The 24,116-nt window shown below is 43.2% G+C and overlaps 1 protein-coding gene across 2 annotated transcripts in view; it reads left to right on the top strand.

Annotated features, from left to right (window-relative positions):
* Window positions 1–255: 255 nt before the first annotated feature.
* UNC5D (unc-5 netrin receptor D) overlaps window positions 256–24,116 on the top strand; it is a 547,712-nt gene continuing 523,851 nt past the window's right edge. For both annotated transcript variants that reach the window (XM_042934906.1, XM_042934905.1), the window contains exon 1: window positions 256–358. In XM_042934906.1, the coding sequence (XP_042790840.1) occupies window positions 256–358 (103 nt within the window). The remainder of the gene's footprint in view (window positions 359–24,116) is intronic.

Below are 24,116 nucleotides of genomic sequence, written 5' to 3'. Positions count from 1 at the left end.
CGACGCGCGACTCCGGTGGCGGCCGCGGCGGCAGCGGTCGCCCCGCCGCGGGAAGCTATGGGGGCGCGTGCAGGCTCCCGGTGCCCGGCCAGCGGCGGCTCGGAGCGCGCTGCCCCGAGGCTGTAGGGAGCCGCCGTGGATCAGTCACTCGCTGAAGACCTCCGGGACCCGCTCGTCTCGGCCCCCGGCTCGCCGTGCCTCTCCCGGGCGCCCGGGGCGTGGAAGAGGAGCCGGACTCCGAGCGGGGCGAGGAGCATGGGGAAAGCGGCAGCCGCAGGAGGAGGCGCTGGAGGGGCGCGCCGGTGGCTCCCGTGGCTGGGGCTCTGCTTCTGGGCGGCGGGGGCTGCGGCTGCCCGAGGTAAGCGCGGGGCAGAGCGGGCGGCGGGGCCGGGAGCGAGGCGAGGGGGCGCCGGCGAGACTGAGCGGGACCCGCGCCCGCGGCGTTGTCTTCGCAAGTTGCGCCCCGCGCCTTTCCGCGCGCGGACCCGACAGGGTGGGAATCGGGCGGAGGACCTCCGAGGGGACCCCTGCCTCCCACCCCAAGTTTGCGATCAGCCGCAATCCTACAGGTTGCTGTGACCGGGGCCCCTACCCTTGACGCGCATCGCCTGCTCCATTTTTCCGATCCCTCCGCAATTGCTGCAGACCCGAGTACCCACCTCTTCGCTCCAATCTCTCTCCCCTGCCCTCTCCACTTGTCTCCAAGGCGAGAGAGATCATGGGTGGGCGCGCAGAGCGGTGTCCGAGAGTTCCTGCGAGAGGGGCGGGGTGATAGAGGTCTCCCTCTGTAGGGTGGGCTTGAATGGAGAGGGCGCCTTTTCCTTTTGGGGAGCAACACCCAAGCTAAAGTCCGCTGAGCGTGACACTCCTAGGGCGACACTCGCTAGAGGACCTAGACAGCACTGGGTTTTCTTTCGAGGAGGCCGCGTGCGTGCGGGAGCCCCGGAGAGCCTTGTGCACCACTCGCGTTAGCTGCGCCTACGGTGCGGAGCCGGGATAAGCATTTGGCCCGAGGCCGGCTCACCCGGCGCCTCCTCTTGCTACCAGGTGCCCACTCCAGCTAGGGAGCTAGCGAGCGCGGGGCTCCACCGAGCCGCGGGGAAACGCCGCTCCTTGCTGACTTTGAAACGTAAACCCCATTTTCCTGGATCCTCCGGACTCCAGTAGAGTGAAATTTTGCAACTGATTTCACCTGCACCGTGAGCGAGAACCGGGAGCATCAAGTTAAAGATAAATCCCGCCGACTTGTTTTGAAGATGATCAGAGACAGTTTCAGACGTAGCTTGAGTATTGTGGCTTTACCTTGGAAATAATCCCGAAGCTTCTCCTTCCCGCCCATCTTTAGCTTTCTCCTTCCCCGTGTGCCATCCATTAGGTTTAGAATATGTAATTGCGTAGAATGATTTACTTAACGCTCCTCCAGCTGGAAGCGGGGACTGAACTGACCACCTCACGTTCTGCTCTCTGGCTATCCTGAACATAATGCGTTAGCCGGGAGTGTGGAAGGGGTTCAGGATGATCACACAAGAACCTCTGTAATCTAATTTTTATGAAAGCTAACGGTGTGTTCAAAACAGTCTGGGTGCCTAGAATGAAGAATTAGAAAAAGGAAAAGAGGTGGATAGAGGCTTTCTGCTTTATGATCCTGTTCAGTGACTATTTGCTTTTCATTTCCTGAAAACTTTTTTTTTTTTTTTTTTTTTTTTGCTTTTTTTTTTCTTCCTTTGGTGAAGCAGGCTCTTTAAAAAGCAGCAAAGGTTTAAAAATGAGCCTCGGTGATTGCACACACCGGGTTACGGTGAAGTATAGTTCTTTCCCTTGCTGGAAGAAGCACAGGCTTCAGCCATCTAATTTACTATGGAGAATGCCTCCTTGCAAAGTCAGCTCAGTTGTTTTAAATATACTGTTATGGAGAAAAGCCGGCTTGTTCTCAGTTATCTAAATGTCTGAATTCCCACCTGCTATTTGGTGTGGAATACCCAAGAGTGACTGGCTCCCTGTCCTGACCCCTTGGAATTTGGTTGGTGGAGTTGTCTTGAAGCCACCTCCAAACAAGAGGTGGGGATCTGCCAGAAGCCTCTTGGATGGAGTTTTGCTGGCTGTAAAACTAAGGCTAGCACCTCTTGTCTGCAAGCTGTTCCTTAAAGGTCTCCTAGAAAACATACTGTACACTCTGCAGGCTTATTTACAACAAAATGTCTTGCACGGATCATAGTAATGTTCAAGACACATGGTGCGGAGCAGTAAATCTGACTAATATTTCCCTTGTAGTATGTTACGTTTTGGGGTGTGAAGCCCATTACCCTTAGCATCTGTCAGAGATTCTGTAAGAAATGAGTAGTAAGCCAGGCTCTGGAATCTGTAAAGCTACATGCACCTGGCTTTGGACAGGTGGGCTCAATTGTAGTTTTCAGAACAAAGGGTGGGTTTCAATGTTACCTAAGTTCTGCCTGCTTGGGCAGGTGCCCCTTCATTAAAAGCAAGAAGAGGTGCGCTCTCGTGGCATGTTTGCTGAGAAGTCTGATCAGTCTCCATACGGTTGGCCCTAGGTGGTGGTTCTTTATCCAAAGAAATAGTTTTGTTTTGTTTTTTTTCCCTGCAAGCCTTTCCATGTTGATTTGAACCAAGGTGTTCTCCCTTCCCTAAACAACAGGCTATATAGAATTATGCTTTTGCTTTGATGATTTAGGAATATTTAACAATTCAGTAGCATTTTCTTTACAGTTATTTATCCTTTGTTTCTAAGATGATTGCACCAACTTTTTTTTTTCCCTTTTCTTCTCCATACCTAATGTAAAACCCACTAAAAATCAGAGGGGGGGGGTTGGTTTCAGGTGATTGGCTTTAAGTGAATGTACTCAAAGAGGAAGATACTTGGGGCAGGACACTGCCTGTAGAAACTAGTAGTGAATGGCCCAAGGAGCAGTGTTCTGGTTCCTTCCTTTGCAAACAGGACTGACTTCTTCAGATTTATGTTCCTGACTTCTGGCATACTGTGAGGAAGGCACTTTGGTGCCATGATTACTGTATATTTTAACACTTTCCAACTTAAAAGAAGGTTGTTTAAAAGTTATTCATGACCTGCCAAGTGCAAATTGAATCCACATCATGTTGTCATGTTGATTTGTTTTGTTCTTTGAAAAACTGGAGTGGCGCTCCAGATCTGATTGCGATTCCTGTATTAGATACTGTACCTAAGATACCCTCATCTAAAGGCAGGGAGGAGATGATCTTAGATAGGCTAAACTTACAGTTCCTTGCTTTAAAAAATTTCCTGGACAATGAAATCTTCCTAATAATAGCTATAGAAATGCATTAAGGGCATGAGTGGTACATGTTCATTATCTAGGCATAATAGGGTCAGATGGTTTACACATACTTAAAATCCATTTGTCTATCTGGTTCATACATCTTAAAATCTATCTTAATTTCCTCCCTAGTGACCATTATATGCACCTCCCCCCCCACCTTTTTCATTCTGTTCCTTTTCCTCAAAAAATTGTCCCTCCATAGTGCTATCAGGAAAGAGTGTTTTCTCCCAATTTTCTGCCAGGTTGGTCTTATTCTAACTCTTGGGTTGTGCTCGCAGCTTGAGCAGTCCAATGGCACCTTCTTTTCCTACCCAACAAAGTGTGTTCAAGGAGTGTCTTAAGTATTTCAGCCCTTAACAAGAGGTTAGTTGTTCTGATCTGGCCCTTAAGAAAAGCGCTTGTTGTCCTTTTTCATTGTCTTACTATGAAAAATAAATGTCCTTCCTCACTCTTTGAGTGACCTGTGTGTGCTTTTGTAAGCGGTGCCCCTTAGGGTGGGAGAAGTTAGGGGGCCAGGAATCCTCCGGGAGGTCTCTGAACTGTAGCGGGAAGATTCCAGACCTTGCTGTCTTACTAGATAGGGAAGCCCTTTTCTGTCTGTATCGCCTCAATGACTTTATTGTCTTCCTTCTACCATATATAGAACCTGATTTAAAATACCGCCAACTCTAAAGATTTCTCAAGGAATTTGTTGTAGAGGAGATAGTATTTGATACCACTCCCTTGTGCCTTTTGTTCTTTTTTTAATATGAAGGCTAGAGACTCAGACCATATGCATTAAAATCGAATCCCAAAGACAGGTGTCCATCCAAAGAAAGATTTGTGCTGTAACATCCCCTTAAGGAAGGTCATAGTGGGAGTAGAGGCATCCTCTTAATGGACAGGCACACACGTTTGCAGAAAGCCCTGATGGGGATGCTTCTTGATTGCACTTTGGCCCTGAATCTTGATTGTCTCATCCTCAGGGAAGTGCCACTTGACCAGCCATGGCATTGTCTTCTCATTCTGATGCCTTCGTGAACTACTGACTTGCCTGAATACCTAGCGGGAACTTTCCTGTAGTGACAGCTGCAAATTCTAGGTGAAGACACTGACCAGCTCACCCCCTCATTTGCTAAGTGGCCGCTGTTGGCATGAAAACTACCGTTGTGTTGCTACCGCTCCTTATATCATACCTGTTCCTTAAGAGAAGGCATTTTTGTAGCCTTGAGCGAGAAATAATAATAGCGATTATTGTATTTAGCGTGTGCCATTGATTATTCCAAATGCTTCACGTATGTTAACTCATTTAGTCCTTAAAATAACACTGTGAGGTAAGTAATATTCTCATTTTTAACATAGGGAAACAAGGTCAAACAAGGGTTAAATAACTTGTTCAAGGCCATAGAGGTAGTATATGGAGGGGCCTGGATTCAAACCTGCCCTGTCCTCCTCCAGAGCCTTAAACAAGGACTGTTTTCTAAACTATGCCAAAAATAACGTGACCCTTACATTTTGGTGACAAAAGCGCTAAAATGATTTCTCTGTAACTGTGAGAGTTGTAGAGGCATTTAGAGTAGCTTCAATAAATCTATAAATATATTCAGATAAATCTCAGAGATTTATGTTGTATGAAAACAACCACCCTCTCACCATTCAGCTTAATATACTTTGGGATTGGATTCACACTTAAAATTCTGAACGCCCGTTTTTAATATGATAGCTTGCTTTTTTTTTTTTTTTCAATTTTGAATTTCAACAGAAAATATTACTCTGATTGAATACGCCATCCATGGAATGGCAGATCCCAAGAGACTATTTGTTGCATGTCTTGTATTTTTAGCCTTGTTTGCCGGGGAAATGTGGAGCATGAGATTGGAGAGTAGATTGTTAACACCAGAGGCTGCTGTTTCTGCTGTTTTGGGTACTCCTGCTGCTGCTCTTTCAAGGCAGATGGCTAGATTCATTTATAGAAAATAGATATTCGTTCTATTTTGCATTTCCACTTTGAAAAGAACTTCTAATTGTTTGGGCCACATTGCCTCGTATGGTCTCATTGTGCGCATACACATGCTGTGAGTAGATAATTTTCAGAATTAGGTGGATGTTAATGGATCCACTTTGGACTGTATTAGAAATCCACTGTGAACTCTGTTGTGCTTCTGGAGTATTTCTCCCGAAAGTGGGTGTGTGTGCAGTACAGGGTGTATCACGGATTTTGTGCTCAGCACCTACCCCTCCCCACCGACTTCGCTGACCCAGAAATTAGGGGCAGAAGTACTGGGTTGTATTTCTGGGGCTAGAGGAGAAACAACACTCCCATATTATGCTTCTCAGCTACATCAGACTACTGCGGGACTGAAAAACACTTCCTGATACTGTTTCCGAAAGACCAGAGTAAGGTGAGGCCTGAATTCTTCCCCTGTGAGCAGTTCCTTCCTTCATAAATAAGGAACTCGGAAAGCCAAAAGCTGCCTTTCGAGTGAGGTCAATGACAGCTTCACTTAATGCAGATGTTGACTGTCTGTCCCCAAATTTCTAGTTCGTAAAGTGAAAAAGAGCCTTCCTTTCCAGAAAGAGAGACCTCGGCAGGTGTATTCCACCGACCCAACCTGGTCTTGTAAGGTTAAGAGGAATCATGGGGGAAAACGTCACTGCAGCCATGTGGAGAATGAATTTGGCAGGTGTTTTGTTGTCATCTAAAATCAAATGTTTGTAATTTCTCCATCAGGTAAGTCCAGGGGAAAACGATGTTGCAGAAATTCCAGAAGGTAGGTGATTGGTGGGCAGGCATAGGAAGAAATCATCCCGAATTCTTCAGAGGCTCAACTAACACTGGCACAGCTATGTTTTGTGTAATATCATTCACAGATTTTGATAACTTACTATAAAAGCAAATTTATTTTCTAAATATTGGATGAGAGATCTGCCTGTGAATATATTTGTGCGCGTGTTGCTGGGAGTGGTGTGAAAGTGATTGGTGGCTTCTGCTAGCAACAGCACTTATTCAGGAGTTACCATCTTCATTTGAATTTAATTTAATAAAATCCAGGAGAGGAGGGGAAACTGAAACGCTCATAGGTTATGGGAGCTATGCTGGTAATGTCTTTGAAACTCACAAGTCAGTGCTCTTCAGATGTTAGTGCACATTTCAGTCACTGCAGATCTTGTTAAACTGCACCTTCTGATCTAGTAAACCTGGGGAGGGGCCTGGGATTCTGCATTTCTGATGGGCTCCTGGATGACCCTATCCATGGACCACACTTTGAGTAGCAGGGCCATAGATGAGTGTAATTTGGGGTTTTTTATTTGCAGTATTGTTTTTCACTTGCAAGTCTGTATGAAGTGGAATTCAGTGCGAGGCTGTTTTTAAAATGCCAATAGAAGAATAGGTAAACACAAATGTCAGTTTAAACTCAGGCAAACATACAGCCAGTCGTAAAACTAACACATTCAGGAGCACTGCTCTGAGATGAGATAATGTCTTGTTTCTAGCATCTGTAAACAGTATTTGAAAAGTCTTTCTATTGTGAAGTGATTGAGGACTTATGTTTGCATCTAATTAATTGCAGGTAATAAAGACGAAACTGAGTCCCTAGGAAGTTGAACAGTTTGCCCAAAGTCAGATTTTTAACTAGGAAGCTTTTCTACTCATCTTGATCACTTCTTCCTTTTATTGTATGTGTCGACTGCACCTGCACTTCAAATGATGCGGAGTTCAGGATAATGAGAGGACGGGGCTATCGTTAAGTAAGAGGTAGAGAAAATCAGTTGGTTCAGAAAATCAGTGCTGTCCATACAGGGTACTGAGGTTCCCCAACCTGATGGATTGTGGTTGTCACAACATGGTATATGAGCTGGTGCTGGGGTCTGTTGTATCTGCTGCAAGATAGTTCTCTGCACCTGACAGGATCCATTGTGCTTACTATTAACTCTTACCCAGCACCTGATAGTTCTTGTCCAATAGCATATGCCAACTAGTATTTTTTTTTTTTTTAGTTTATTTTGAGAGAGCGCACAAACACAAGTGGGGAAGGGTCAGAGAGAAGGAGGGAGGGAGAGAGAATCTCAAGCAGTCTCCATGCTATCAGCACAGAGGCTGATGAGGGGCTCGAACTCATGAACTGTGAGATCATGACCTGAGCCAAAACCAAGAGTTGGATGCTTAACTGACTGAGCCACCCAGGCTCCCACCAACTAGTATTTTTTACTCCAGCTTTATTATGTAAGGTATAAATACTACTGAGACTAAACTTTCTGAAACTTATTTGATCCTGTGATAAAATACTCAGGGAAATTTAATTGCCAGAGGAAGAATTAAATAATTATAAGATAGTTATGTATTTTTTTAAGTTTATTTTTTTTATTTTGAGAGCGTGAGCAAGCAGGGGAGGGGCAGAGAGAAGGGGAGAGAGAATCCTAAGCAGGCTCTGTGCTCTCAGCTTGCAGCCCAGTGTGGGGCTCGAATCTACCAGCCCTGAGATCATGACTTGAGCTGAAATCAAGAGTCAGACGTTTAACCAACTGAGCCACCCAGGCACCCCTATATTTTTTTCCTTAATAGATTGTAAAGCCTACATTCCTTTTTTTTTTTTTTTTTTTAATGTTTTAATGTTTTATTTATTTTTGAGAGTGAGGGAGAGAATGTCCTAGGGGAGGGACAGAGAGGGAGACACAGAGTCCGAAGCAGGCCCCAGTCTCTGAGCTGTCAGCACAGAGCCTGATGCAGGGCTCAAACTCACACAGTGTGAGGTCATGACTTGAGCCAAAGTTGGACACTTAACCGATGGACCCACTCAGGCACCCCAAAGCCTACATTACTAGATAGCCTATTCTAGAAAGATGGTTAAGTAGAAGAAGGACACTATCATGGATGGCTGTTATGAGTAATAATTCATTTGCATGGAACTTGATACTTTTAAGGTATGTTCACAAGTATGATTGCTTTGTATTTTCACCTCCACCCTGATATCGAACAGATGATAAAATTAGATGTAGAGATTTTTCAACCAAGGCGACACAGGCAGCAATAAGTAGTACCAGGACTCAAAGCTGAGTCTCCAAATGGCTTCTGGGTTTTGGACTTACTTACCATGTACTTCTGTTTTCTGGCCCGATAGAGTCATTAGACCTGAGCTGAATGATAAAGCATTTTGCTCACATTATATTTGAGACCAGGCTCTGGATGCGTGAGCATGTGTGATGGAGGAGAGTAACTGAATAAAAATTTTGAGTGATACCTGTGTTGCCTTCTTGGTCTGTTGGTATTATGTTCTCATGGTTATAAGCAGAGATGCCCCTGCGCGGGAAATGTGTCAGAGTGATTGGAGGGAACTAAAACTTGACTAGATCTCTCATGGCAGACTGCGGTATGGAATAAGCTGTATGTCAAACATTCGGAGGAACTTGCTAAGCAATAATATTTTCTTAATCAAAGGAATTAAAGTGTTCATTAAAGTAAAATCACAAATTAGTTCTCCGGCTTTATTTTTAAAGATGCCATTACAAACCAGACAGTTTTTAGAAATAGAATACTAGCTCCTCAGTCTGCATGGCTTTCTAAATACCTTGTCTTTATTATTTTTTTTTTTTAAGTTTATTTTTTATTTTGAGAGAGAGAGGGAGAGAATCAGAAGCGGGCTCCGTGCTGTCAGTGCACAGCCCAGCATGGGGCTCAATTTCACCAACTGCGAGATCAAGAGTCAGTCGCTTAACTGACTGAGCCACCCAGGCATCCCTCTGCCTTGTCTTCATTATTAATTTTGAGTGCCTGTGCTTTATTTTTTCTTTATGTGTACACTTGTAAAACAAGATTAAAGTCTTTAAATTTGTGTTTGGAAGTATTGCCATGGCTCAGTACAAACGGACTTCCAATAACAGTTTTCATTATGTCTTTGAGAATTATCCAACCTATTTGGGGTGCCTGGGTGGCTGAGTCAGAGTCTGACTTCAGCTCAGGTCATGATCTCGGGGTTCGTGAGATCGAGCCCTGCGTTGGACTTTGTGTTGATGGCATAGAGCCTGCTTCAGGTTCTGTGTCTCCCTGCCCCTGCCCCACTTGCACTCACCCTCGCTCTCTCTTTCTAAAATAAACATTAAAACAAAATTATCCAACCTATCTTAGAAAGAGATTGGGAAAAAATACAGACCATCAAATAAGATTCTTTGCCAGGCAAATTGTAAGTGTGTGATAAGCCCTTTGAAAGGGGCTGGGAGGAGTTGACTGCATCTAAATCGACAGCCCTTGTATCTCCTTCAGTCTTGGGGCCAGAAGCTACACTGATTGCCAGTAGCCTGCATCAGATTTCCAAAGTTGTTTTCCTTAAGACAAAACCAAAAACAATCAGGAGATTCACAGGTTTTGTCCAGGTGAGGTATGTGGGTGGGATGTAAGTGTTTCTGGGGTTTCCTTTAAGGATGTAAAGCTGAAAAAACTGTGTCAATTTTTTTTTTTTTTTTTTTACATTGGGGCAAAAAGAAAGCAAGAAAACTCACACAGCCCATTTGATATTTTCTCAAATTTAGCAGACAGCTTGAGATGGATTTCAGCCTCTGCAATGGCAGTGTGAAAAGACAGCTGTATCGTATCACATCCTGCAGCAGAAAAGACCATCACCTGTAGAGCCCATTATTAACAGTTGTCAAGGTGATAAGTGCTTTAATGCATGGGTATCTGTTATGTATTATATATTAGTAGAATGTCATATATCATCATTATAGCAAACTTAGATCATTAAAGTTCTACACTATTAATTTAAAAGGCATTAATAACACACTTGAGATGTGGATACCATTTTGACTTGAAAGTCAGCTTCTTAATTCACATATTCCCATTTCTGTCTTTCTCCATGGTATCTCTCATTTAACCCCCAAATCTTTGTTTCTTCCTCAAAGTCACTCCCTTCTCAGAAATTCCCTTCTCATTTAAGCAGTGTGGTGAGCCTGGGGAGTTCGAGACCACGTGTCCTTCAACCTATTACTTTGTTCTGTGATACTTTTTATCTATCTGTCTTATCTATTATTTTGTCTTTTTTTTTTTTTTTTTTTTTTGAGAAAGAGAAGATATGAGGGGAGGGAGGGGGAGAGAGAGAGAGAGGGAGGGAGGGAGGGAGAGAGGGGGAGAATGAATATCTACGCCTATAATGTGGAGCCTGACTCGGGGTTGGGGGCTACATCTCACCAACAGATCATAACCTGAGCCTTTTCAAGAGTCTCATGCTTAACCGACTGAGCCATCCAGGTGCTCCTGGCTCTTTTTATTCATAAAGTGAGAAGAAAGGACTAAATTCTTTTTTTCTTTTCTTTTTTGAGAGAGAAAGAGCGTGCAAGTCAGAGAGGGAGAGAGAAATCCCAAGCAGCTCTGTGCTTTCAGTGCAGAGCCCTGTGGGGGACTCGAACTCAAACCATGAGATCATGACCTGAGCCAAGATCAAGAGTAGGACAGACACTTAACTGAGCCACCCCGGTGCCCCTGGTTGTTTTTATTCCTAATGTGAGAAGAAATGCCTAAATTGTCTTTAAAGCTCCTGCATGCTCTCACATTCTGTGATGCTCTGCTTTGTTTTCAGTACCTTTCATCCTCAGTATGAATAGGACGCCCCTTCTCCGCCATAGCTCATGTTTGCTCACTTGGGTGTGGGGGCCCATGGATGCTTACTTTCCCTTTCTAATAGAAACCAGACTTATGAAATTTTCTGTCTCTATATTCAAAGTCTCCGAGCACTGTGTTAATAACACACTCGTGATAAAACTCACTGTGTGTTAGAACACTCTGCTTTCAAATTTGCCTCCGTGACTTTGGTGCATTTTGTAAAGAGATTTAACAGATCTGGGAGCTGGTCAATCCTCGTTTTCAATACTTGTCTTTGTGCTGTGGTTCTAAAGCTTCTAGCTTTGTGGAGGGGCATTGTCTAAAAGCAGAAGATAGCATCTATGTGGCCTTCCGTTTAACATTTGATGAACACTGATTTGATCACTGAGTTTCTATGTATTTGTTTCCCATTTGTAGAGGAAAATTGTACAATTATGTTGCTGAAGAGAATCCTAATATTTTTAGGGTAAGACCCACATCTTGACATGAACAACCAAAGTCTAGAGAAGCAACGTAGCTTTCTGGGCTTCTGTAGGTCATTTCTGTCGGTGCCTGCCCATGAATCCAGATCTTCTGTCTCTCAATGTCACTCTTCCCTCTTTTCCTTTCCAGGCTCTAATAACAAACGTAATCAATAGAGACACAAAGGAATTCAAAAGAAATGATACCAGAAGACTAAAGACTATTGATCATTGTTTTTCTCTGTTAAAGGATGTTTTCGTTTTATTTAAAATGTTTACATTTTTCTAAATACCTTTGAAATAATAGAGATTTCTTGGCTCAGTTCTTAATCATTGAATGTTGGGGTTTTGATTTGAGGCACTCAAGCTAGTTCAGTGTAGCAGAGCTAATTAATTTTGTAAAAGGGGTCTACATTATAGATTTGTGTTGGGATGAAATCTGGAGTGTTTTTTTTTTAAATTTTTTTCTTTTAACATTTATTTATTTTTGAGAGAGAGCATGAGCAGGGGAGGGGCAGAGAGAGGAAACACAGAATCTGAAGCAGGCTTCAGGGTCCAAGCTGTCAGCACAGAGCCTGACGCGGAGCTAGAACTCACAAACCGCGAGATCATGACCTGAGCCGAAGTCGGACGCTCAACCGACTGGGCCACCCAGGCGCCCCTCTGGAGTGAGTCTTAAGCTTTTGTCCCAATTACTTCTGCATCCTTGTACTAAATGTGTGCAGTATGAACGAACACATACTGAACTAGCATTAAGACTCTACTACAAACACCAGTACATCCTAAATACTTGTTAAGTGTAATTATTTAAAAAACCTGTACATAGGAAAGAGTATATTAACTTTATTTCCACTAACACTATGTGATGTTAGTGCCGTGCATTATACTTTACCCAAAGGATACAGTTTTAGAATGGTATTTGCCACATACCTACTTACCTGGGCAAGTAAATTATTTCCAACTTGCATTTTTCCCTGTTTAAATCTGTGTATTCAGGTGTGGTGAGAAGGGAACCCTTTCCAATTTGAATGGTCAGCTGGGCCTGTTAGGTGGTGGTATTCAATTGCTCATGATGGTGGACACACTGAGGACACGAGCTGGAGCAGATTTCAAATGTGCATAAGCGTTTAACTGGTGCTGCTTCTTACAAGGCTTTCGATGCTGGCAACAGTATGCTGGTGATACCCTCAAAAGGCTATAAATCTACATTCAGAGGCAGTGACTGGATGTAATTTTAAAAGCTTCAGTTGCTTCTTCTCATGCAGCCCCTATTGTTCCTTATTTTAAAGTGAATTCTGCCCCTCTGAAGGCCACGAGAACTTGCAAAAAGCAAACCCTGTGGTTAAGTTGGAGCTTGGAAACTCCGGTGACTGGATCTTGATGATGATTCATGGCAAAGCCAGCTCGCTGGAAAAGTGTAAAACACGTAGGGTGTTGAAGACTTCTGATTCTTGGAGATTAGGTGTCAGAGCATTCGGGGTTTGATTATTTTTAGTAATAATCAGTGAAGGATCTTGCTCCTGGAAATGGTGGTCGGGTTTTGGATGTGCAAATGGCTGGTCATCACCTGGCGCCATTCCCACCCCCCTCCCCAAACTCGGCAGAAAGTCGGACATCTCTAGCATTGTCAGCCAGGATGGGGGAGACCATCATATGCAGGTACTTAGAATGTGTGTGGCCATTAACTTTTTTTTGAGCTGAAAAGTGATGTTTAACAGTTTAAAGTATGTTTAAGTGGTTTTATTGAAACACAATAGATCGAAAGATGAGCACCAAATGTGTAGCGTGACCTGGGTGTGTAGGAATCCACGTGTGTGATTTAAATGATGAGGATCAACAGTGTAATTCTGATGTTCTCCGCTTTTGGCAGGGCCTCTATTCGGACCAAGCACATCGGAATCCCCTGGGGGATGACCCACTGGTATTTAAGTTCCCCAGGAGATTCTCAGCTTGAGAACATAAGATTGAGAGCCGTTGATTTAATGGGTGCGCCGATTGTGTATAAATGTAGATTCTGATCGTGTTTTGAAATTTAGCGAGGTAATTTGAAAATCACTGTCCTCTCAAAAGTAAGGGATCGAAGGTGACTGATCCTAGTTTGCTTCCACTTCCATGTTAGGCCTCCTCCTTCCACATGGTGTCCCAGGTGACTTGGATGAGTGAAATTGGATGATGGCACAAAACATTTCAGCCTTTGGGGGCTAGACGTCTCCTGCTTGGGAACAGCTGAGGTATTACTAAAAGGAACGAGAATCGTTGAGAGTGGTTATGTATAAGGGGAGGAGACTTCTAAGAACCCAGGTTTGGAGGTTGTACCATGTTTCCCTTCTGGACACAAGCCCAGGACCCACAGATGTAGATTCCTATCCTCTTAACACATGATCCAGCTTCTAGGCCCAGGATGTAAATGATAAGTATTCATCTTTCCGAGTGGATTAATGTCGTCATCCTGGTCTTCATGTCTGAAGGATAGAGGCAGTGTAGAGCCTCCTATAGTGTTGGGCAGGGTCCTGGGCACCAGCAGTGTTGCTGACCAAGAGGGGTAGGTGGGGACATCGTTGCCGCAGCCATGGCAAGAGTTTTTCTTTCTATCTTTCTCTCTCTCCTTTCTTCCTTCCTTATTTAATTTTCTTCAGTGTTCACCTATGTTTGAGGAAAGAGACTGTGTGAGCCGGGACGGGGCAGAGAGGGAGGGAGACATGGAATCCTAAGCAGGCTCCAGGCTCTGAGCTGTCAGCACAGAGGCCGACGCGGCACTTAAACCTGTGAACCTTGAGATCATGACCTGAGCTGAAGTCAGAGGCTTAACCTAACTGAGCCACCCAGGCACCCCAGGAGTTTCTTTTTTTTAAATGTTTATTTTTGAGAGAGAGAGAGAGGGGGGGGCAGAGAGAGGAGGGACAGATGATCCATCTGAAGTGGGCTCAGCGCTGACTGCAGCAAGACCTATGCAAGGCTCGAACTCAGGAACCCTGAGATCATGACCTGAGCCAAAGTCAGATACTTGACCCACTGAGCCACCCAGGTGCCCCACAAGGGTTTCTAACACTACTGCCCTGTTCACAACTGCCAGCGGTTTCTTATTTGTCTGTGAAATCAAATCCAAACTGTAAGACATTTTGTGATGGTATTGTTGCGGATGAATAAGTAGTTTTTTAAACATGAAACTAAAATGGGTATTTGTGTGCTTAACCACCGCACGTAAGAAGTGGAGCATTCTCAACACTTGACTCTGGTGCGTTTCTCCCGTAGTGCACCGCTGCGATTCTCCTTTAGAAGTAATCATGCTCACATTCTGCGCTCGTCATTTCCTTGTTTTTAACAAACCGTTTAAACAAATATGTATGTACTTCTACACAGTTTACTTTTACTTCCTTTGGAGATGTATTTAAATTAGAGTCTACGTATTTCTCAGCAGTTGTTGCTTGTCACGACCAAGATTGTGTTCTATCTCTGTTATTACATGTGCCGTTGTTGATTCACTTCCCTCAGATACAATATTCAGTGGTGTGACTCAACCATAATTACGTTGCTGTCGGTGAAATTTGGGTTCGTTCAGATTTTTTTCTGTTCCAAAAAGTGCTAACTAGGAGCGTTGTTACGAGTGTCTAATGGTACCCATTTTCAAGTGTTTCTTACATACCTAAGACAGTTCTGAGACCTCGAACACCAGCATGTTGAATATTCCAGATGGCGCCAAATCATTTTCAGCAATTTATAAGCTCTCGTCATTTCACGTTGGCCGACATTTGGTGTTTCTGGCCTAGAGGTTTCTGCTGCTTTTTCGTGGTTTGAACGTGATGATCTCTGCATGGACTTAATTTCCATATTTCTGATTACTAATGAAGTTAAAACATTTTTTCATATACCTCGTTGCCAATTGTATTTCTTCTGTGAAACACTCAAGTATTTTGTTCATTTTTTATCTTATTGAATTATAGTAGCTTTAAGTATATATGTGTCAAAAATATTTTATAGAAGCCTTAATGTGTTAGGTGTGCTTGATATTTCTCCTAGTGTTTTATTTTTATTTATTGTTTTACTTTACGGTATTTCTTGATGACTTGGATATTTTACCTTATTTTCTCATGAACTTAAGTTTCAATTTTAGTGTTACCATTTTATGCTTAGCTCTTTGGTGTTGTGCTTAGGAAATCCTTCCTAAATGCAATTGAATACATTCTCCTATATTCTAAATTGTATAGTTTGATCTTTCCTATTTTGGCCTTTAATCCACCTAGAATACATTTCATATTTTTCTGCATAGAGTTTGAGTTAGAAGTTTCACTTCTTTCTTTCATGTGAATAACCAGTTGTCCCAGAACCATTTACTGAGAAGTCCCTCTTCTTTCTCTGATGATCTGTGATGTCACCTTTGTAATGTATGAACATTTCCATTTTTTTTTAATGTCTATTTATTTTTGAAAGAGCGAGTGTGAGCAGAGGAGGGGCAGAGAGAGAGGGGGACAGAGGATGCAGAGTGGAATCAGGGCTTATAATGGTGAGCCCAATGTGGGGCTTGAACCCATGAACCTTGAGATCATGACCTGAGCTCAAGTCAGACAGTCAACTGACTCAGCCTCCCAGGTGCCCCGTATGAACATTTCATACCTACATGGACATTTTTTAGTGTGGCATAAAATGTTCTTCCGAACACTTCCAGCAAACCTTTGTAGGGTTTTTTGTTTGTTTGTTTTTAATTCCTACTGTTTCTTTGTGTACCTTCTACTTAAGTAGACTTTCTGTGCCTCAAAACTACCCCACAACTTCCTTTGTCTTGTGCATTTTGTGCTTACACTTCTGCAATGTTGCCTTGAGTATTGTTTTAGGTATATTTATTTCTCTCTTGCTCCCTGTTATGTGGAAACTTCTGAAAACAGGCATGGTGTTTTAATCATCTTTCATACCTTTGGACGGAATATGTTCTTTTACTGAATAGATATTTGATAAACCATTGAATGAAACTGGGATTTGTAAATGAAGGGCTGTAGGATATTATCCAGTTAATCTCATTGTATTATCCTCCCCATGATGACTAAGATTTGTGGACCACACAAATCTTAGACGGTCAGGTGGTCCCTGACCCTATTTTTTTCTTGAGCTTATTCCAGAACACCTTTCATTATCCATTCCACAGGCAAAGAACTAACCTATTAGACATTGTCCAGAAGTATGAACTAATGTGAAGATACTGCGATCAAGGTAAAGAGATGTATGTGGCAGGTTCGAGATTCTTAGACTGGTTGAGTCCATTGCCAACAATGACATTCACTTCACATCCAGACACTGGGTATTTCCCTAGCATGCTGTGTGGACTCACATCTCTGTGCCATTGTTCCTGCCCCTTGTTGAACAAATCTGCCTTTACAGACCACTATCCTCGAATCTTCCCCCCTCCTAGAGGTTAAATTCTTCTTGTTGAATGCTGTATTTCCATACCTTGACATCACTTCTGGTGCTGCACCAATCATACCATGTTCTAGTTCTTTTTTTATAAGTGTTTCTCGCTCCTGATTTTTCCCACCCAAGGTCAGAGATAATTTTTTGTTTTAGTGTACTTTCTCAACACCTGGCACAGGGCCGTGTTTGGTATAAGTTGGGTTTTAAGGTGTTTTAACTGCAAAACCACTATTTAGGTGTGTAATGTGTTTTGGTGAAATCATTGTGCTACCCCATCTAATAAAATACAAAACCTATGGGAATGATAACACACTTCCACAATATTCGCTGTTATCTTGGTAGCCTAAATTAGCCAAAGAACTTGGAACAAGTGTTTAGTGGTCCCATGTTAGGGAAGTTTTGCTAGGTTAAAAGCATGCTGGTTTTCTGATTGAATGAGTCTGGATAGTTGGGAATTTGTTTTATCAGAAGAGAACTTAAGGATCCTGGGTATTTGAGTTGAGGGTTCAAAAATGGGAAATGATAGGAAAAAGACTGGAGATAAGAGGGTACCAGCTATACATAATAACCCTTTGGCCCAAGGCCCTGTGATGGTTACAGTTCTGGAGGAAGCATCCCGACTTGCTCTTTGATGCAAGTCATTGAGGTGAACTCTTAGTGCCCCCTTCACTCAACTGTTTACTGCTGGGAGCTTCCAGACGGGAGAACATCGGGAAGCCCAGTCAGTGAGCCAGCAGGCCTGGCAGTGGGAGTTTTAGGAGCTGGCATTCTTGTTTCCGTCCTGAAAGTCATGAATAGGCTAAATGGTTAAGTTCATGCGACTAAGCGCAGGGAAGTTTAATTGTATTTCCTCTAAGTAGTTCTTTTAGGTGAAAGTACTTTTTTTCCCTTCATTTGGAAAATACTATGTGTTTATTCTAAGAAATTTGAAAAGACAGGAAAGTATGGGAGAATAGAAAATAGAGAATATAAAATCCCAGGAGATACCCAACCACTCAGAGGAGTTCTCCAGGTAGAAGCCATATTCCTCACGGTGACTCTGTTAGCCTGTACATCCCCATTGGTTCCTCTTTGTCTCTACCATTTTGAGAGAGGAACAACAAATTATCTGGGTATGAACCAAAAACTTGAGTTCTTCTATTTTTTCAGAGTGTTACCTTCTTGGTAGCAGATTCTGAGTATATCCCCGTGACATCTCTTCAGTGCTTTGGACAAGTGTGAAAATAGCACATATTTGTTATTTTTCAACAACCGCACGGGGCTAGTGGTCGCACCCATTGTGGCTGTAGTGCCCCATGACTGCTGGCAGTAAGCTCTTCAGAGAACTTCTATAGTAGCTCTTTGAGTTCATTGAGCTGACTAAATAAAAGACACCCAGTCTTTTTTTTTTTTTTTTTTTTTTTAATCAGTAGGAGGATGGTGTGTGATTTGGTTACCATTTTGAAATTCAGAATGCTAGTTTTGGTCCTTTTTTTTTCTTTTTGAATACTCCCGAGACAACTTTGAAGGAAGGCGCTTCTTTCTTTATTTTTATTTTTATTTTTGAGAGACAGAGTGAGTGGGAGTGAGTGGGAGAGGGGCAGAGAGAGGGGGAGACAGAGAATCCCAAGCAGGCTCTGCACTGCACTGTCAGTACAGAGCCCAACGCAGGGCTTGAACCCAGGAATGTGGCAAGATTATGACCTGAGCCGAAACCAAGAGTTGGACGCTTAACCGACTGAGCCACCCAGGCGCCCCTGAAGAGGGGTTTTTCTATACCTGGTATGTTACCATGTACGGATTTCATCTCAGCATCAGAATGAATCAGACCTTGGCTAGAATGAGCTATTCTAACTATTGTGGGCTTAGATAAGTAGGGATACACTTACTTAGAATATTTACTTTTCATATGTGGGTGCAGGCCGTCTCAGCTGTGGTGAAGTCGTCTCTAGTTAGCCAAGAGCAATCATCATTACATACACTCCTATTCTGTATTTTTTTTTCTTGGATGGAAGCAAACAATTACAGGGAATTTTCATAGGCAAAATTAATTAAGATTAGAGCAGTTAGTCTTTGCCAAGTCTCCTTCCCACCTTCTTCTTAAACTGATTTATTAATGAAATGCATCTGAAGTAATTAAGATGCAGAAAATAAAAATCTGAAGACCATATTTGTTGGCAATCTGTGTGACTTAACATGTTCTCAATTCATCTGTTCCTTCACCACCACCAGCACCTCTCTTAGCTAAAGTCCTCACCTCCAGAATGAAAGCTTCTACAATTCCTAATCTACAAAAGTGTTTGCCCCATGTGTGCATCTCTGTAATGGCCTCCGTTTCATAGCTGGAAGTCATCTGTGTAGTGAGTTGAATGCCTGTTTATGTTTCTTTATAAAACACCTTGATGACAGGCGTGTTGTTTCCTGAATCATTGCATACTTGTTTTTGGGCACATTTTAGTAATTCAAGGAATTAACGAGTAGATGAATGGATGGATAGTTATCAGCTACAATGAATATTTGTGTGCTGAGCTATGGCTTGCTAATTATATGTGACCATGTGAATGTCTGCTGTGTGCCATTCATCATGGTAGATGCTTGACATACATATGCTTTACTTCCTACACTAACTGTATAAGATAGGCATTATTATCTGTCTTATACATAAGGAAATTAAAACTTGGATATTCTGTCCCAAGGCCATACCTGTAGTAGTGGAAGGGGAGGATTTGAAGCACAGGTCCATTTACCTCCATTTCATATATTCTTTTCTGTGTCATACCAAGGTGCCTTCCAACTTTATAATGGAGATTCACATGAGTATCCAGGATTCTTTGGGTAGAATACTCCCTTTAGACCCAGCTATAGTAAGTGCCCCAGAGTGGCTTTCCCAGCCACCTCTTAGTTACCAGGTTTGCTCGTGGTTCCCTAAGCCAATGTGTGTTGGAATCTATCCTTTGGTTCTGTCCTTGGCTGTTGTCTCTGGTATCAGCAGTTGATCGATTACAATGTTTCCTAATGTGTAAATGCCCTTGAACACCAGCTCTGTTTTCCCCTGTGGTAAAACAGTGGAGGAAGCAAGCTCAGAAATGATGAACTCTGGCTCTCTGGGGCTTTGGTGAGCCAGTGAGTCCCCCTCACTGGTCTTGCGCTGGCTGGTGACCAGGCCGTAACTTGTATGGTCTTTGCTGTTTCGGGGGCTAACTTATGCTTCCTGTACATCAGGGAAAAATTGCAACAGTAAGCCTTCTGCCATGGAGTCGGTGTTATGTATGACTGACCTTGCTTTGGGCAAAGATTATGCATGAGTTGATGTAGGAACTGATAATAGTTGGTAATATTAATTATAGGCCAAATAATCACCTCAGGTAAAAATAAGTTACCTGCATTTCTAACTGGGCTTTTATTGCCCGAGACTCACCAAGAGAATTAGTCCCATTAATGGGTATTTAGGTAGGAGAATTAACATGAATTTAACACATCCATGCATGGGGCTAGCCAGATTATAGGGCCTTTTTTTAACTTAGCCTCAAAAGGAAGAAATAGAGATTGCAGAGAAGGAAATAAAATTGGAAGATGTATGATTCGAAACAAGTTACTTTAACATCTTGTAAATGATCTGAATTTTTTTCTTCCAAAAAACATTTGAGTATATTGATTGTGTATATATTTTTGAAAGGCAGTGGAGAATAGTTCCTATAACCTCAGACTATTTGAGTTAGAACTCAGTTTTTAGCACTAATTATGTGGCCCTAGGAAAATTGCTTAACACCTCTGTGTTTCTGTCTCCTTACCTGTAAAATGGGGATAAGTAATAGTACCTACTGCAAGGAGATATTTTGAGGATTAATCAATACACGCAAACTACTTAAAATCATTCTGATACGAAGTTATATTTCATTCTACTGTGTTTGAGTCACTGTGTTAGAAACTAGGTTCTAGAAATACAAGCTGCAACTACCATCAGGGATCTTACAGTCTACTGAGTGACATGCCAGAATAAACCTTACAAGGCATTGTGGGAAATGCAGGGAGGGAGATATCACAGGGTGCTCTGGCCCCACAGAGAGCAACCTCCTCTCCCATCCCTCAGCCGTCCAAATCTTGGAAGTGGGAGTTTACCCAGAGGAAATGATCCCCAAACTTAGTGATGAATTTTGGATAGGAATGTTTAGGGGATAGGACAGTCAACACTGCACAAATAAGAGCAAAACTCCTTACCCTAAGAAATACTTTTCCCCCTTGCTGGCTAGGCCTGAGATTGTGCATTTAACAGAAGACAAAACCTTTATTTCACAGAGAAAGGAAAAACACAAATGTCCTTGGGAGAGGTAACTGTTGGTTTGTTCTGAGGGGTTAAGTTCTGAAGTCCAGCTCTGTAAGTATTTTTTTAATATTAAAAATTTTTTTATGTTTATTTTTGAGAGAGAGACAGATGGTGAGCGGGGGAGGGGGCAGAGAGAGAGGGAGACACAGAAGCGGAAGCCGGCTCCAGGTTCTGAGCTGTCAGCACAGAGCCTGACGTGGGGCTTGAACTCATGAACAAGATCATGGACACTTAACAGACTGAACCACCTAGGTGCCCCCTTTTCTTAAAAAATATTTTTAAGTTTACTTATTTCGAGAGAGAGGGAGAGAGAGCGAGCGAGCGCAGGAGTACATGTGTGGGAGGGGCAGAGAGGGAGAGAGAATCCCAAGCAAGCTCTACACTGTCATTGTGGAGCCCAGTGTGGAGCTTGAACTCATGAACTGTAACATCATGACTTGACCTGAAATCAAGTCAGATGCTTAACTGACTGAGCCACCTGGGCTCCCCAGTAATTTCTTTCTTTCTTTTTTTAATTTATTTTAGAGAGAGAGAGGAAGAGAGAGCAGGGGAGGGGCAGGGAGAGAGGGAGAGAGATTATCCCAAGCAGGCTCTGCAATGTCAGCGTGGAACCCGACGCAGGGGTCCATCCCATGAACCGCGAGATCACGACCTGAGCCGAAATCAAGAGTCGGGTGCTGAACTGACTGAGCCACTCAGGTGCCCCTAGAGTCATGTCTAATAGTGGGATGGGGAAGGTGGAGAGAAGAAGCCATGTATTAAGGAAAGACTGGACTTCAGAAAGACAACCCGCACACCAGGGATGAGCCTTCATAAGGAGAGCAGGTGGTTGACGGCAGCTGGCTGGGGGTAAGGGTGAGAGGGTGTAGGGACTGGGCACAGGTTTTACCCACACTGAAGCGTCATCCAGGGTGGGAGTTAATACTGGCCAGGTGTTCATCATCGCGATAGTAGTTAGGGAAGCATTGCTTCCTTTAGAAACGGACACCACAAAGGCGTGAGCGGAGGCAATGGCTGGTGCTTTGTTTTCCAGCCCTGGACTCCTGAGTGCTATTTCTCTATAACTCCAGGCTCCATAGCTACTTCTCATCACATCGGTGGTTCGTTTTTGCCTTTTCCAAGTGAACACTGTAGGCAGACTGATTTACTTTTTTCCTCGTCTCTGAAATCGAGAAGTGCTCTTTAGCACTTTTACCCTTTGAAAATATAAAATCACTCAAGGGCTTTCATATTTTCAAAGGGCAGAAGCAACTTTAGCGCAAGAGAAGGGTGCAAAAAGCTGACTGATCTTTTTTTTTTTTTTTTTTTTTTTTTTTTTTTTTTTTTAAGTGCTATAATGAAAACATGTATAAGACATATCCTCCGGGCCCGGGTGTGTGGATGCTGGTGAAAAGGTAGAGGAGGTAAGGAAGAGGGAGGAGAGAGGAATGCATATTGGAAGAGTTAACGACCCCTTTCTCTGTGGCTGGGGTTTTCTTTTCTTTTTCCCTTTTAAACTTATTGGAGAAGAAACAGCCCTTATCCCTGTCTGTGCCAAACCCTTGCTAAGATAAAATAAATGGTTGTCCCTCAAGATTTTAATTAAAAAAACAAAAACAAAAACAAAAAAACACCGCTTTCCTCCTCGGCATCGATTTGTGAAATGCCTGACCCCTGAGAATGAAATCCTAACAATCAGGAATTTGGCAGTGGTATTCCTGAGTGCGCTTTGCCTTCGGAGTGACAGGTGTAGTTATGTCTCCTCGAAAATGCAGACAGAACAGTTCACCTGTCAGGTGAGAAACAAATAACTAAGCTACCAGCCAGGCCCATTATCTTCGCCCTGCACCACACCTGTGCTCGGGAGACACCTCTGGTGCGTCCATCATTCGAAAGGGCCATATTTTACCCAATGAGGTGCTTCCTACGTGCAGCTATAGAAATGATCTACTAACTTGGCTTCGTTGGCAGTGCTGAATGTTGGCATTCTGTGCTCGATGGGCTGTTTGCCTTCTCCCAAAGCACGTACAACAAAGTATTATTTGCAGGCAGGATTTTACTTATTATGTTTATTATTAAATATAAACGCAAACAGTGGCATATGAAGTTTGTGGCCGTTGAGATTCTTACATGCTATTTGCTAGGAATGGTGTCTTCCTTGGGGTACCCAGGGGTCCACAGCATCAGTCAGTGTCATAGGCTCTGGGTCTGGAGTTCTCTCTAGTCCAGCAAGAGAGTGGGACCCAGGATTAAAATGTGAGAGAGGGCAATGTCTGGTAGGAGACAGGAGCCCCTGAGTAACGGTCCTTGCTCTGTTTTTATTAGTATCAGAAGGCTTATAAGGGTAATGGGCGTGCAAAAAGAGACAGTGAAACCATTAACATCAAACTCATGGGGCATGGGAAAAGGGGGTTTTGTAGATATGCGGTGTTAGGGGTTTGGGTCAAGACAAAACACAATTCTGGTGCTTGGGGGGAAGATTGTTTACAGCAAGTGGGGCGCCACCTCTGTTTACCTGAACTGGTCTAGGGGACAAGAAAGAGCATGCTTCCTGAGGGTCAACAAAGCACCTTTATTTTGCTAATTAGCTCCACTCTAGGCAACTTCTCCCTGCTGTGATCTAAAGTCCTGTTTTCCTGTTTACCTAATTTGGTCCTTCCTTCCTGTGAAAGCAGCTTCCTGCTATTGTACTAAGTTGGGGGGCATTTCTGCCCTGAATACCTAACCTTGTTTACCTCCTCTTGGATGTTTTCATCTTGAGATTTCCTAATCCTATACCTTTGTCCTATACTGGGGGCCTTTGCCCTGTTTACCTAATCTGTTTTACCTAATCTTGTTTACCCAAACTTGGCTGTGTTCATCCTATGGCTTTCTAATTCTTTATGCCTTGTTAACCCACTGCTGCAAGCTCAGGGAGTTCCTAAGCTTATTCCCTACAAGTCAGCAGGCTAAGGGACTGCCCCAGATCCTCATTCTAAGAATACACCCAGGACATCACTGGCTGTTTCCAGAATGAGTTGGGTTGGGGTTTGCTAACATCTAAAGCTGATGAGGAACATACTTTGCTATTTCAGTGACTCACTAGTATCATA

The sequence above is a fragment of the Panthera leo genome, chromosome B1 (assembly GCF_018350215.1).
Source record: "Panthera leo isolate Ple1 chromosome B1, P.leo_Ple1_pat1.1, whole genome shotgun sequence".
In the NCBI taxonomy this organism is placed as follows: Eukaryota; Metazoa; Chordata; class Mammalia; order Carnivora; family Felidae; genus Panthera; species Panthera leo.
Note: the sequence above shows the minus strand (reverse complement) of the source record. Positions and strands in the feature narration are given on the sequence as shown.